The 11,973-nt window shown below is 41.9% G+C and overlaps 1 protein-coding gene across 1 annotated transcript; it reads left to right on the forward strand.

The window, feature by feature from the left end:
• Positions 1 to 5,330: 5,330 nt before the first annotated feature.
• Positions 5,331 to 11,649, forward strand: LOC311053994 (leucine-rich repeat-containing protein 38-like). Its single transcript, XM_084069843.1, has 2 exons — positions 5,331 to 6,207; positions 10,927 to 11,649. Exons 1-2 carry the CDS (start codon positions 5,565 to 5,567, stop codon positions 11,175 to 11,177), a joined length of 894 nt encoding a protein of 297 aa, XP_083925969.1. The 5' UTR covers positions 5,331 to 5,564; the 3' UTR covers positions 11,178 to 11,649.
• Positions 11,650 to 11,973: the final 324 nt, after the last annotated feature.

Consider the following 11,973-nt stretch of genomic DNA (forward strand, 5'->3'; position numbering starts at 1 on the left):
AAATAATCCAAACGTATATGAAAAAAAATGATTTTCCAATTATTTTTAACTAGTCAGCACGTGTTATTACATTTGAATATTTTTTACAGAATACAGACCAGGAAATCAGTCATCGCTAACAATTCAATGTTCTCTTTTCAACTGTATATTTTATTCACATTGTGGTATGAAGCTACGGTATGATCCATGATCCTTCTTTCCCGCTTGTAGTGGAGATTAAAAAACAACAAAACAACTGTAAACTGTGAACACAAGAGGGAAGCACAGACCATGTCATTGCATAACCATGTTTATATATTAATAGTCAATCTCGACTGGTCCTGAACCACTGCTCTTTCCCCATCCTCATGCTCGTCCAATGATCTGCAAAGGAGTGCATAATCAGGCACTGGTGGACAGTCTGGTAGTAAAGTCCTTGGGAAAGGCAGGGCCCAATTTAAGGTCCAGCAATGATTGAGAGAGTAAGGGTTATAAGATAACACTATTAATGAAACTAATGAAACTTTAAGTGCACATAAGACATAACCATTAACAGATATCACATGGTGGTGTAATGGAAAACCATCTCATTAACAGGTGCCATGTTAATGAAGTTATTGTCCAAATATATAGTTGCATACTGTGACTGAAACACAGCCATGAGTTTATAATAAATACACAGTAACACGTCATTACAAGTTGATGACAGAGTGCTTTCATATGCATCATCATATGTGTTAGTGTTGTGAATGTTCCTGCTAAAGGAAGGTGTGTGTGTGTGTGTGTGTGTGTGTGTGTGTGTGTGTGTGTGTGTGTGTGTGTGTGTGTGTGTGTGTGCGTGTGCGTGTGTGTTGTGTGTGCGTGCGTGCGTGCAACAGCGGTATCGTTTCTGGCTCGTGTTATCACGAGATTTGGTTGCCAGAAAGGAAATGATGGACAGTTTCATGATACGTTGGCACGTTCACAAATGTACACTGCTCTTTAGGTACATCTATAAAATTATAGAGTGTACACACATCGAAAATTAAGCAAGAAAACAATGTGTGATATGTCTTCTTTTATTTTCCTGAGCCGAGAATGTTATAAAGATCGCAATCGCAGAAATAGTGTTTGATCATAAGCCGGTCCACCTGGCCTTCATTGACTCGTTGATGCGTATTCATTCCATCGACCTCCGTTTTCTACCCAGTGCGAAAAATCGAAAAATCCGCCGGCTGGAATAGCTGGATAGAGAAAATGACATCCGTTACCTTTCCTTAATTTATCTTCCTTGACTCACTCAAGGAAACAGCTGGTTAAACTAACTACATCGTACAGGTGAACTCAATAGACAATCAACACAGGATAGGCTGGGGCGGGACACAGGTCACTTAATAATAATAATAATCACAGGGTGGAGAAACAAGACAGGTTATAACAGCTACAAGGGAAGAGAGGGAACATAAGGGGCCATACGGAGTCCAAAACTACTTTAAGGTACCATGAACAATCAAGTAGCATTTTGAACCTAGCTATAGTTTTTTTTTATCAAAATGACATGAAATTACATTCTTTCTTATCAAAATATTGAATTTGCATGCATATATTACTTTTGTGAATGGCTGCGTTGTTCATGACATTAATTTATGAATAGATTAGGTCTATTCCTTTTTAGTAACACTGGCTTAGCCTACTTATTTGCTGTCAAGCACAATATTGTCATGTCATTGCCTTTCGATGTCATTTTGCTAATGGATGTAGGCCTACTCAGCTGTCAAATATCACAAATAATTCAAGTAACACTTTGTCGTTGCCAGGCTTCATTCAGAGTCACTTCATTATCCTAAGGACATCCGGTACCAAAGCAACAGCCATCAGACTTCACCTTCACTGACACAATGATTACATTTTACGTGAGGGCAAGCTGACCCACAAGTGAACACACTTTTTATTGGAGGGATTGACATGAAGGTGAGTTGGATCTGACATCCGCATAGTACTTTTATCCAGAGCAATTTAACAGTGAGAGAGCAGGTGTGGATTAAGTGTCTTGCTCAAGGGCACTTAAACAGGACATAAAGCAGTTGAGGGATTAAGCCTGTGATCTCTTTCTTATGAAATAGACTACTGTAGAAACTACACCTGTAAATTAGGATTAAAAAGTTTTTTTTTTATGTTATAGTATGAGTGCTTTCATTTGTATATAGGCTACTGTACATTTCACCTACTGTACTATTACACTACCTTTAATTACTTTGTAGATTATTTAACTTTTTTCTCACGTGAAGCACATCAATTTAACCTGTAGGCTACAGTATGTTTTCCAGATAAGCTTGACTGGAAAATTACTTTTTCCCCAAATGTGAAAGCCTCTTTGCTCATAGTCTAATTTTCTGAAACAGAAACTCGCAAGGAAGCATCCGGCATTGCGACATGTAGGCTAGACATGATCTGGCCATCGTGGTAAAGTGTGCGTCACTCTGCTGATGGCCTTGTCCTAGTTCTGTGCTTGGCAGGTGTTTAGTGTTTTGGGGACATTGGTGTTCATGGAAACACACATGCACACACAGACTCACCTGCCCATATCCACGTGCGCATGCGTCTAGAGTTTCTAGACCTTGGTCACACAGGTCAATTTCTATACTCTAACACTAGTTTTAGTCCTATTTAATGCTTTGTCATATGACACTGTTGCACAAAATATAGTCGATCTACATGCTCACAAGGAACGTTGCATGGCATTGCGACATATTGTGAGCTTTTTTAAATGTTCGCCTATAACTACATGACCAGGTTGAAAATGGTTAAAAAGGACACAAAGGTAACCAATCAAACAAAGAAATTGAAACGCACACGCATACAGTCGCACACACTCGCATATAAAATTAAAACAAAAAAACTATTTTCTGGACTTGCAGTTACTGTACAGTGATAATAATGTAGAGATGTTTTACTTCTAAAGAGCTACTGTAATGTTCAGAGCAGCTGAAAAGGCAAGGTTGCATTCATGAAGGTCAAGGCGGCAGACCTATTAGTGCCCTGCCTTCTATGCTATACCACACTGTCTGTAAACTGTCTTTTTTCTTCTCCTACTTTTTCTTTTACTTGCATGCCATGCAGCCGTAGGCATTTATCATTTATTCACATAAATGCTGCCATTTAATGTTTGTCTTTTTGTCCTCCCACTGTGTAATCTGGCTACGCCCTCTCTATATGTCACCCTAATCATTAAGCAACACTTCCAAACAGTCAATTATTCATGTCATACCATGCTCAGTGCTGGGCCATGTAAATTTCAACCAGGACTGAAATTATTAGTTTAATTTGACTAGACTGTTGGATTTGTTATTAATTTTAATGTTAATTCGTTTTTTTTGTATTCATTTTCATTTTTATTTAATTGTTTCGATTTTGTATTTACTTTTATTTGTGTTTTTTAGTTATACATTTGTATTGTATTTGCTTTGTTCAGGACCCCAGAAAGACTAGAGGCTCATTCATGTGTCTCTAATGGGGATCCTTTAATAATAAACATAAACATTAGGGGCCAGGCAGCTCTGCCAGTCCCTCAAGTATTTTCTTCTTCTTCTTCTTCTTCTAATTCTAATACAAATTTTCTCAAAAATAGTCAAATGCATTATCCCGACGTCCTCCCGCATTATTTTCTCAATTGACACCAGACTTGCTACACTGCATCTTCAGACTCCACAAAAAATCCTGTCAGATTTATCCAAAGTGTGCATCAAAATGTTGTACAACTGTTATACTTGGGTGAAATTCTTTGTCTTTGCGTATAGAAAAACTGAAAAACACCTACACTGTATACTACTCATCCCTGTGTAACGCCCGGAATTCGAACCCAGGTCTCACATGTGGAAAGCCAACATCTTAACCGCTAAGCCAAAGGGATATCTCTATCACTCGGGGGAGACATTAGAGTTTCAGGCCATCAGGCTGAGGTAGTGAACCACTCTGTTACACCTGGACAAGAGAGATAGAAAGCTTCTTGGATTCAGGCAGGCATATACACTGTATAGTATCCATGCTATGGTTCTTTAGCCATGCAAGGCAGTCTGCATATGGAGCTCTCCCTGTTACTTACTTACTGTATAAAGGAGGTGAGCATGTGGCTGTGCAATTGCACCACACCAGTGTTCTGAATCAGCTTCTCCTCCAGTGCGACACTTGCAGGGCATTTCTGTATTTTTGATGGCTTCGTCTGCATGGTAAATGTGTAAGGCCTGTTGTCATGGCAACAAGGGGAAAAAACAGAAACCCAGCTTCTCCATCCAATAAACAGCAAAGGCAGAGAAGGGAGGGGAAGAATCGTGGTGGAAGAAGATGAGCAGGGGAAGAAGAGACAGAGGTGAATCCAGGAAAACAGCCTGGCAAACCTGTACAGTAGGATGCTGCTTTTGGCTGTGTAGGGCCCTCAAATGACATGCGATATGGAAATTAGAGCAATGTGTGTGTCTACGCTATTATTTTTGTTCTATTTTAATAGTAATAATAGTAATAATTATTATTATTATAATGATAACGACAACAACAACGACGATGATGATAATAATAATAATAACTTTTATCAAGACAAGGTTACAAAGTTAAGAAATAGAATAAAATAAAATCAGCAACAGAATTTATGTAGCAGTTAGAAATAAAACAAAATAATAAAAACAAACAAACAATAAAATGTAGAGAGCCAAATGTGAGAATGACTGAGTTCAACTGAAGATAATTACTTGGCATTCAGTCTTTCATTTCTGCTAGAGAGTTAACTAAACTGGACAAGCGTATAGTTTGTTGGGCTTCACCGGAAGACATAATTGTGCGTCGTCTGCATATCAATGGAAGGAAATGTAGGATTTGTAAGAAATAAAATCCCACTCACAGCTATGGATCAGAGGCACATTAACACCAATAATGCATGCTGGTCCGGTCGATCTCGGCTGTTGTTCTGATTCTCATAGGTTGAATGGTCTTCTTGAAAACAAAGAGTTGATTCAGTTCATCAGCTGTCTAACATGGGGTTAATGAGGCATATAGGGTCATGCCTGCATGCCTATACAGTACATATGCACACAAGCAAACATGATTATACACAAATACACGCATCATGGCTTACCCCAAGCACCCCACCCCCTCCGGTTTGCTATGTCTCTATTTACCTCTGGATTAATCCCCCCACCACACCCCCCCCCCCCCCCCCTCTCTCTCTCTCCCTCTCTCTCTCTCTCCCTCTCTCTCTGTTACTCCTCCCCTCATTCCCTCAAAGCCAGCCGGCTGCTATTCGATCCAGACTGCTTGTTACATGATCTCCTGGAAAACATCGTCGTGTGGCCGTCTTTCACTGCACTCGGTGGCCGGGTCGTTGAAGCGCGCGTTTTGCTGAGAGAAGGCAAGATGCCATCACTGGGATGCTAGCAACCTTTCCTTCCCTCTCCCCTCCTGTGATCTCGATCCTCCCACCCCTCTCCCTGACCGAGGTGGCTAAGCTGACCTCTTCTATCCCCCCAGCCGTGACAAACCCTCTCCCCCCCATCCACACCCGCCTTGCCCCACCCCCCCACCCCCCATCTCCCACCCAACTCTGACCCCCCTCAACAATGTTACCATGCATTAACTGGCTTCAGCCTTTCCTCGCCTTGCTCTCCTCTGCCTTGCTCTCCTCTGCCTTACTCGCACGGGGTTACAACTGCCCTTCCAGCTGCCAGTGCCCCGACCACCACACCGTGGACTGCATCGGTCAAGGTCTCACCAGCCTCCCAGACTTGATCCCCCTGAATGTCCGTCGACTCCGGCTGTCCAACAACTGGATTCCCTGGATTCCCTCTGACTTCTTGGTCCTCTACAGTGATCTAGTGTACCTGGACCTGCGGAATAACACCATCTCACGGCTAGAGCCTGGGACCCTCAGCACTTCCTCTCGGCTGGTCTACCTGGACATGGGGGGCAACAACTTGACTGAGATCCCCTCTGGGATCTTCGGGGAGTCACGGAGCCTAATCAAACTGCGCCTGGGCAGCAACCCATACCTAAGCATGGTAGGCCAGGATGCCTTCATGGGACTGACCTCCCTGAGAGACCTGGAGCTGGAGAGGAACGGCCTGACGGAACTGGACTCCACGGTCCTGGAGCACCTGCCCTCTCTTCGGACACTGCGCCTGGACGGCAATCCCTGGATCTGCAACTGTTCTTTGGCCAAACTCTTTGTGTGGCTGTCAGAAAACCGTCACAAGCTTCCAACGGGTAAGCCATAAGCTGCTTAAAGTTCATCATTGCAATATTTCCTCCACACCAACGCATCATTTACGTTATTTCCTGAAGTTCAAGTTCATGAATTGTCAAACTATTCACACATTTCTTTTACATGACATTGATCGTTTGAAAAGAAGGGAAAAAAACTGTCAAAAACTACTAAATAATATGCAGTTGGCTGAAATGATTTGCCACAAATTATATCCATCTTTGTTGCCATTTGTCTATAAATAAAGCAAACAGCCATTGGATGTTGACATGTTATTCAAATCTTATTCTTGACTGTGAAATACATTGGTGTCAAACTCAAAGACTTGTTTTTATCTTGCAATTAAACATACACCAAGCTCTAATCTGTCTCATAGCTTTCAAATCAATAGATCCATAAAGTGGAAATATAATTTCTGGAGAAGGGTGGGGGATACTGAGTTCAATTATGATAGTTCTGTACTTGTACTGTAACTTATATTAAGAGTAAAGCTTGCGGGATCACTGTAACCACAGCTGTGTGATAATAGAGCAATAATCCTCAGACATTATGTGGAGAAACACGTGAATGTCTGTGTTCTGCCAAGCATGGAATACTCATCTGTAGTCTTTTGCCTGCTCCTGAATTATTAACTGGAGCATACAGTATAATAATTATGAGCATACAGTATGTATATTTAGAAACAGCAGTTCTGGTTGTTTTAAACATAACCACAATATGAATTATCTACTGAACTGCATCCTATGTCAACAAAATACACTTAGCCCATTCATTCTTGAGTTATTTTGCTAACACCTAACAGTCAAACAGAATGGGGAAAAAACATAACATCTGTCTAACTCCATGGGCAGAGGTGGGCTAACTAGAAAAGGGCGCTCCTCGGAGTACAGGTCTTCGCCAGGAGTTGTCCATGCAGGGAAAATGTTGATTGTACACCCAGATATAGGCCAAAAAGTAAAGCAGCCTCTTATATCGCCACCATGAGGAGTGTGAATTGGCCTACTGGAAGTGTGCATGCAAAGATGGTGATAGGTCCAGCGAGGTCCGTGATTAGCTGTGCACAGACAGACGGATCAATGGACACACAAACACACACACGGACAGGGGTGAAAACATAGTCTTAGCCTTGTCGGCCTGGCGAAGACAGTGGCCCTCATTTATCAATGGAGTGTATAAAACGGCGTATTTGTTGCCTTAAATTCGCCCGTAGGGCAACGTCAAAGTCACATTTATGAAGCGATCCTATACAGCCAATCCTAGCGTACATTTGGTCGGAGCTTTGAAAATTTGACGGCTGAAACCGAGCGTCATTTAAATAACACGCCCTTAAATATTCTCGAAATGCCTCGATTTGTAAGGCCAGTAATCCTACATGAACACAAATCCTAACTCTTATGGAGATCATTGCTTTGCAGCACAGTGCTATTCAAGAATAATTAGGTGCCTTGACAGGCTAATAAGTAACTAATAAGCCAAAGTGCCCTTAACCATGGCAGTGTTATCGTTATGGTCTGAGCTACATTTATGACCAAAGACAATCGGAAGAATGAAGCCCTATTCCTTGCACTGTTAATGCCATGCTCTACCCACTGAATAGAGCATGGTACTGTGTATTGTACATCACTTCAAGACAATGTGATAGGAGTTGACCTATCTTGGTGCTGATTTTAATCAGACAATGGTTTCTGGCGTTGTTTGAGTCCGACATTTTAAGGAAGTGAGTGTCAATGATTTACAGAGGTAACCCACTTCCTGTAAACACAATCCCCTGCTGCTTGGATCACTGTCTGGTCAACAGTGAACAAGAGGTGTGCGTAATTCAGCACCATGGCACATTTGATGCCAGAGACACCATGCCATTGACACAGATTGCTTGTGGTCGAGATTGCTCCCTCTCACCTAGAAGACATCCTATCCGTAACTGACTGAAACCTGTGTTTGCACACAGAGTTGGAGATCAATGGAAATTACTTAAGCTCTGTGCCATCGTATTAATCTGTGGTGGAATAGTCTGTAGACTGCTCTGCTGCCAGCCAAACAAGCTTCCAGTTGGTATTCATGGCTCCTTCCATGTCATGCGATAAGAGTAATAAAGAGACATGCACTACCACGTGTGTGTGAGTGTAAGAACTCCTTTATGTTTATGTGGAGTGCATGCGTGCACATCTCTCTAGGCATGAGTCTGGCTGTCCATTGTGCAGCAGCAAGGAGGGCCACGTGACTGGAATTTCACCAAGCGATGAGGTCACTGAATCCCTTTTCATGTGGAAAACCCCTTCTGGTCTTATCGTGACTCACGCACACACATGCACACACACGCGCGCACACACGCACATGCACACGCACACACACACACACACACACACACACACACACACACACACACACACACACACACACACACACACACACACACACACACACACACGTGTGTATTACTATTCTTGTGAGGACAGCAATTTTATGAATGCCATTGAATTTCGGGACATTTTTAACCCTAACCCTATAGCTGAAAATAACCAATCTCCAGGCTCACACTGCGACATGTTGTGAGCTTCTACTGTATAAAAACAAGTATAAATCAGGCTAACCCCCAAACCTTTTTCTTTTTTTTCTTTCTTATTTACCATAAAACAACTATTTGCCTTTTTAGGACCAGGAAAATTGTCCTCGCAATGTCTATTTCTCAAATTCTACTATACTCGTGGGGACATCGAGCCTTCACAAGTATAGTAATATAAGTACACACACACACACACACACACACACACACACACACACACACACACACACACACACACACACACACACACACACACACACTCGCGCACACTTGATGATGATATCAACTGACTGTTGGTTACAGAGGCACTACAGCAGGCAGGGTAAAATGGAAGTGCCTGAAACTGCCCTCATCACTACAGTATGGAACGAGTGAAGGCTGAAAATTATCATTCATCCGTCTATGCTTTGACTGAACAATATAATAATCAGAGGATATGATGTTTTTTATTTTGTTGTGTTGTGCTTCTTTTTAGACTTTTGCCTATTACACGTCCATTATTATACTTTCAGACTTAACTAAATTATCTGAATTTCACTGTATAGGAATCAGTTTATTGCCGAGTTTCATGCAAGGAATTATCTGTAGTATAAATTAACATCAATTGCATTGCACAATAACTGGATGGATGTACCCTGTCAAAGCTGTCACATTGTGTCTTGATGTCTTGATATCTCCACTACACCAGTGTTTATGACATGAATCTGTATGGCAATTGAAATAAATTTGTCTACATATAATATGAAGTATGAGGTCATCATCATCACTTTGTTGTCTTTGATGTGGTCTGGTCTAGTCTGAGCTCTGTGAAATTGGTCATATTCTAACTTTCTTTAACTGAACAATGAATGAAAAAAGAAAGGTCCCTAACACCTGGATTCATCCTCAAAAATACACTATTCAGGGAAATCTTAAAAAGCAAGTAACAAAACAAATAGAATACGCGCATTTGAAATGTTGGACAGATGCAGGACAGGAAAGAATCTTATTATGTCCATACACTGCAATGTGTCTCCTAAAGCCATTTTGTTTATTTATGTTTTGAGTATATATGCTTCTTCAGAAGGACTTTCTCTTTTCTAGAATTAAGGCCAGAAAGTACTTATGACCGGTGCACCACATCAAAAAGCTGGGTCTATGATGTGGCCATTCACTCAATTTGAAATATCACTGGAGAGAGTGCCAGTCAAAGGATTAGACATAGATTATGTGAACTGCTCTAATAAAATCCCTCAAATGTTTTGGACATTAACATTTTTAGGTTGCATGCACTGCAGGGTAATTACTTACGTACTTACTTAATCCCCTTCATCCCATGAGAGACAAAATACTACAATGTAGGGATGCATGATTAATCAGTCATCATATCGATATCAAAATAATATTGTGGCCGGACCGCTGGCGTAGCCGTCCGGGCACCTAGGCTCATTGTAGCCTTACAGCGCGTCGCAGGTTCGACTCCCGATCCTGACGGCCTTTGCTGCGTGTCACTCCCCATCTCTCTCTCCCCATTTCCTGCCAGCCTATCAATAAAGGAATAAAAAGACCCAAAAATGTATCTTTAGAAAACATATTGTTTTAGCCGATATTTAGGCCTAATAAATCAAGTTATAAGAATGCACAGTTTTTTTAAGGTTGCTTCTGCACCCAGAATCTCTGTCACTATACAGTATAACAGGTGTAAGGTAAACCCTAGTGGAAACTTAATATCTAGATATCGGTCGATTTGACCATGCAATTAATCGGCTATTGGCCGAAATGTCTATATTGTGCATCCCTACTACAATGAGCTACAGGTTGTATCCTTGTCATATCCTGTTCTATGATGTTTCTTAATGCAAATATCTGGTCCTGTGGTCCATACATGCCTGTCCGTCTGTTCCTGAATCCTGCCTGCTCTTGTGTGAGTTTGCAATGTCTGTATGTAATTTTGCTTTTGTTATGAGTTTTTTTTTACTTCAATTCATAGGGGGCAGTGAATAATCAACCCAGGCCACAATAAAATGAATGGAAAGGTTCAGGTTCTGGTCGATTTCAGGTCAGGTCATTAATTAACACATATCGGGTCGGGTTGAGAGCGGGTTGGGTCGGCTTCCGGTCGAGTGTCTTAAAAAAAACGACACGTGCATCACTAGTCTGTTGTTTTTTCCCCTCTCAGGTCTGGAGGGCATCGAGTGCACACTGCCGCAAGATGGCCGCCGAGTTCCCTTCAGCATGCTCTCCGAGGACAGTTTCCGGGAGTGCCAGTTCATCCTCTCCCTGACCGATTACCTCATTGTCATCTTCTCCGGCGTCGCCGTCTTGGTGGTTGCCATCATTTCCAGCTTCTGCCTGGCCTGCACCGTGCAATGCTTCCAGCACTTCAGCAAGGGCAGCAAGGAAGAAGAAGAAGAGGAAGGGAATGACTGACAGAAGAGGGGACAGTCATTTGTTTTGGAAAGGTACTCGTCGTCATTGCCCAGGTGTCAACCTCAGAGACTGTATGTACTGTAGGATAAAGGGCAGAAGATAACGTGACAAAGCATTGGAGAGAGATGGCAAATTAGCAAGGCAGGGTGTCAGCCCACATGCCAGGGCCAATCATCGCTTATCGTGTGAAATCACAGAACTTGGGTTACAGTTCTCAGTGGATTCTAGATGTGTTTTAGAAGTTCTACGTGGGTTGCAGTCAGAGCACAATAACAGAGCAGTATGCTGTTGCTTAACAGTGGGTTGATCTATCATAGGAATGGTATCTAAGAGTGGTTTGAAAACCATACAAAATTGCATCACTGTGAAAAGAAAAATGCTGAAAAGATAACACTAGTTATTAATACTTAATGCCTAAATGTTCTCAGACTTTGGAGAAAATGTCCTGGCAATTTTTTATTATGATTTGGGCTAATTCAGAATAGGTTCATTCCTGTCAAACAATTGCCCCCCCCCCCCCCCCCCCCCAGACTATGAGAAGGCGTGGAAGGAGAATAAGCAAAGGAGGAGGAGGTGGACTCAAATCTTTTCTGCAAGCAACACCACTGCCACGCTTTAGGGCTGATGTTTGCTTAGGCAAACAATCTTGTAACTCAACAGAAATAACTGTCTTCTAAAATATGTATTTCAGTTGATTGACATAGTTGTGTGAAAGATTATTAGGCTTTACACTGTTCAGTAGCCTACTTTGTCAGTGAGGTTAGTCAGCACAGACAGAAAGAATGTGATAACTTGT

This window comes from Gymnoscopelus microlampas, assembly GCF_963454915.1.
Source record: "Gymnoscopelus microlampas genome assembly, chromosome: 10".
In the NCBI taxonomy this organism is placed as follows: domain Eukaryota; kingdom Metazoa; phylum Chordata; class Actinopteri; order Myctophiformes; family Myctophidae; genus Gymnoscopelus; species Gymnoscopelus microlampas.

What these genes read in the sequence shown, in the direction of transcription:
- LOC311053994 (XM_084069843.1), top strand. Translation starts at nt 5,565, where the DNA reads ATGTTACCATGCATTAACTGGCTTCAGCCTTTCCTCGCCTTGCTCTCC. An exon ending in CCGTCACAAGCTTCCAACGG is followed by an intron (nt 6,208 to 10,926) that starts GTAAGCCATAAG and finishes TTCCCCTCTCAG; the next exon opens with GTCTGGAGGGCATCGAGTGC.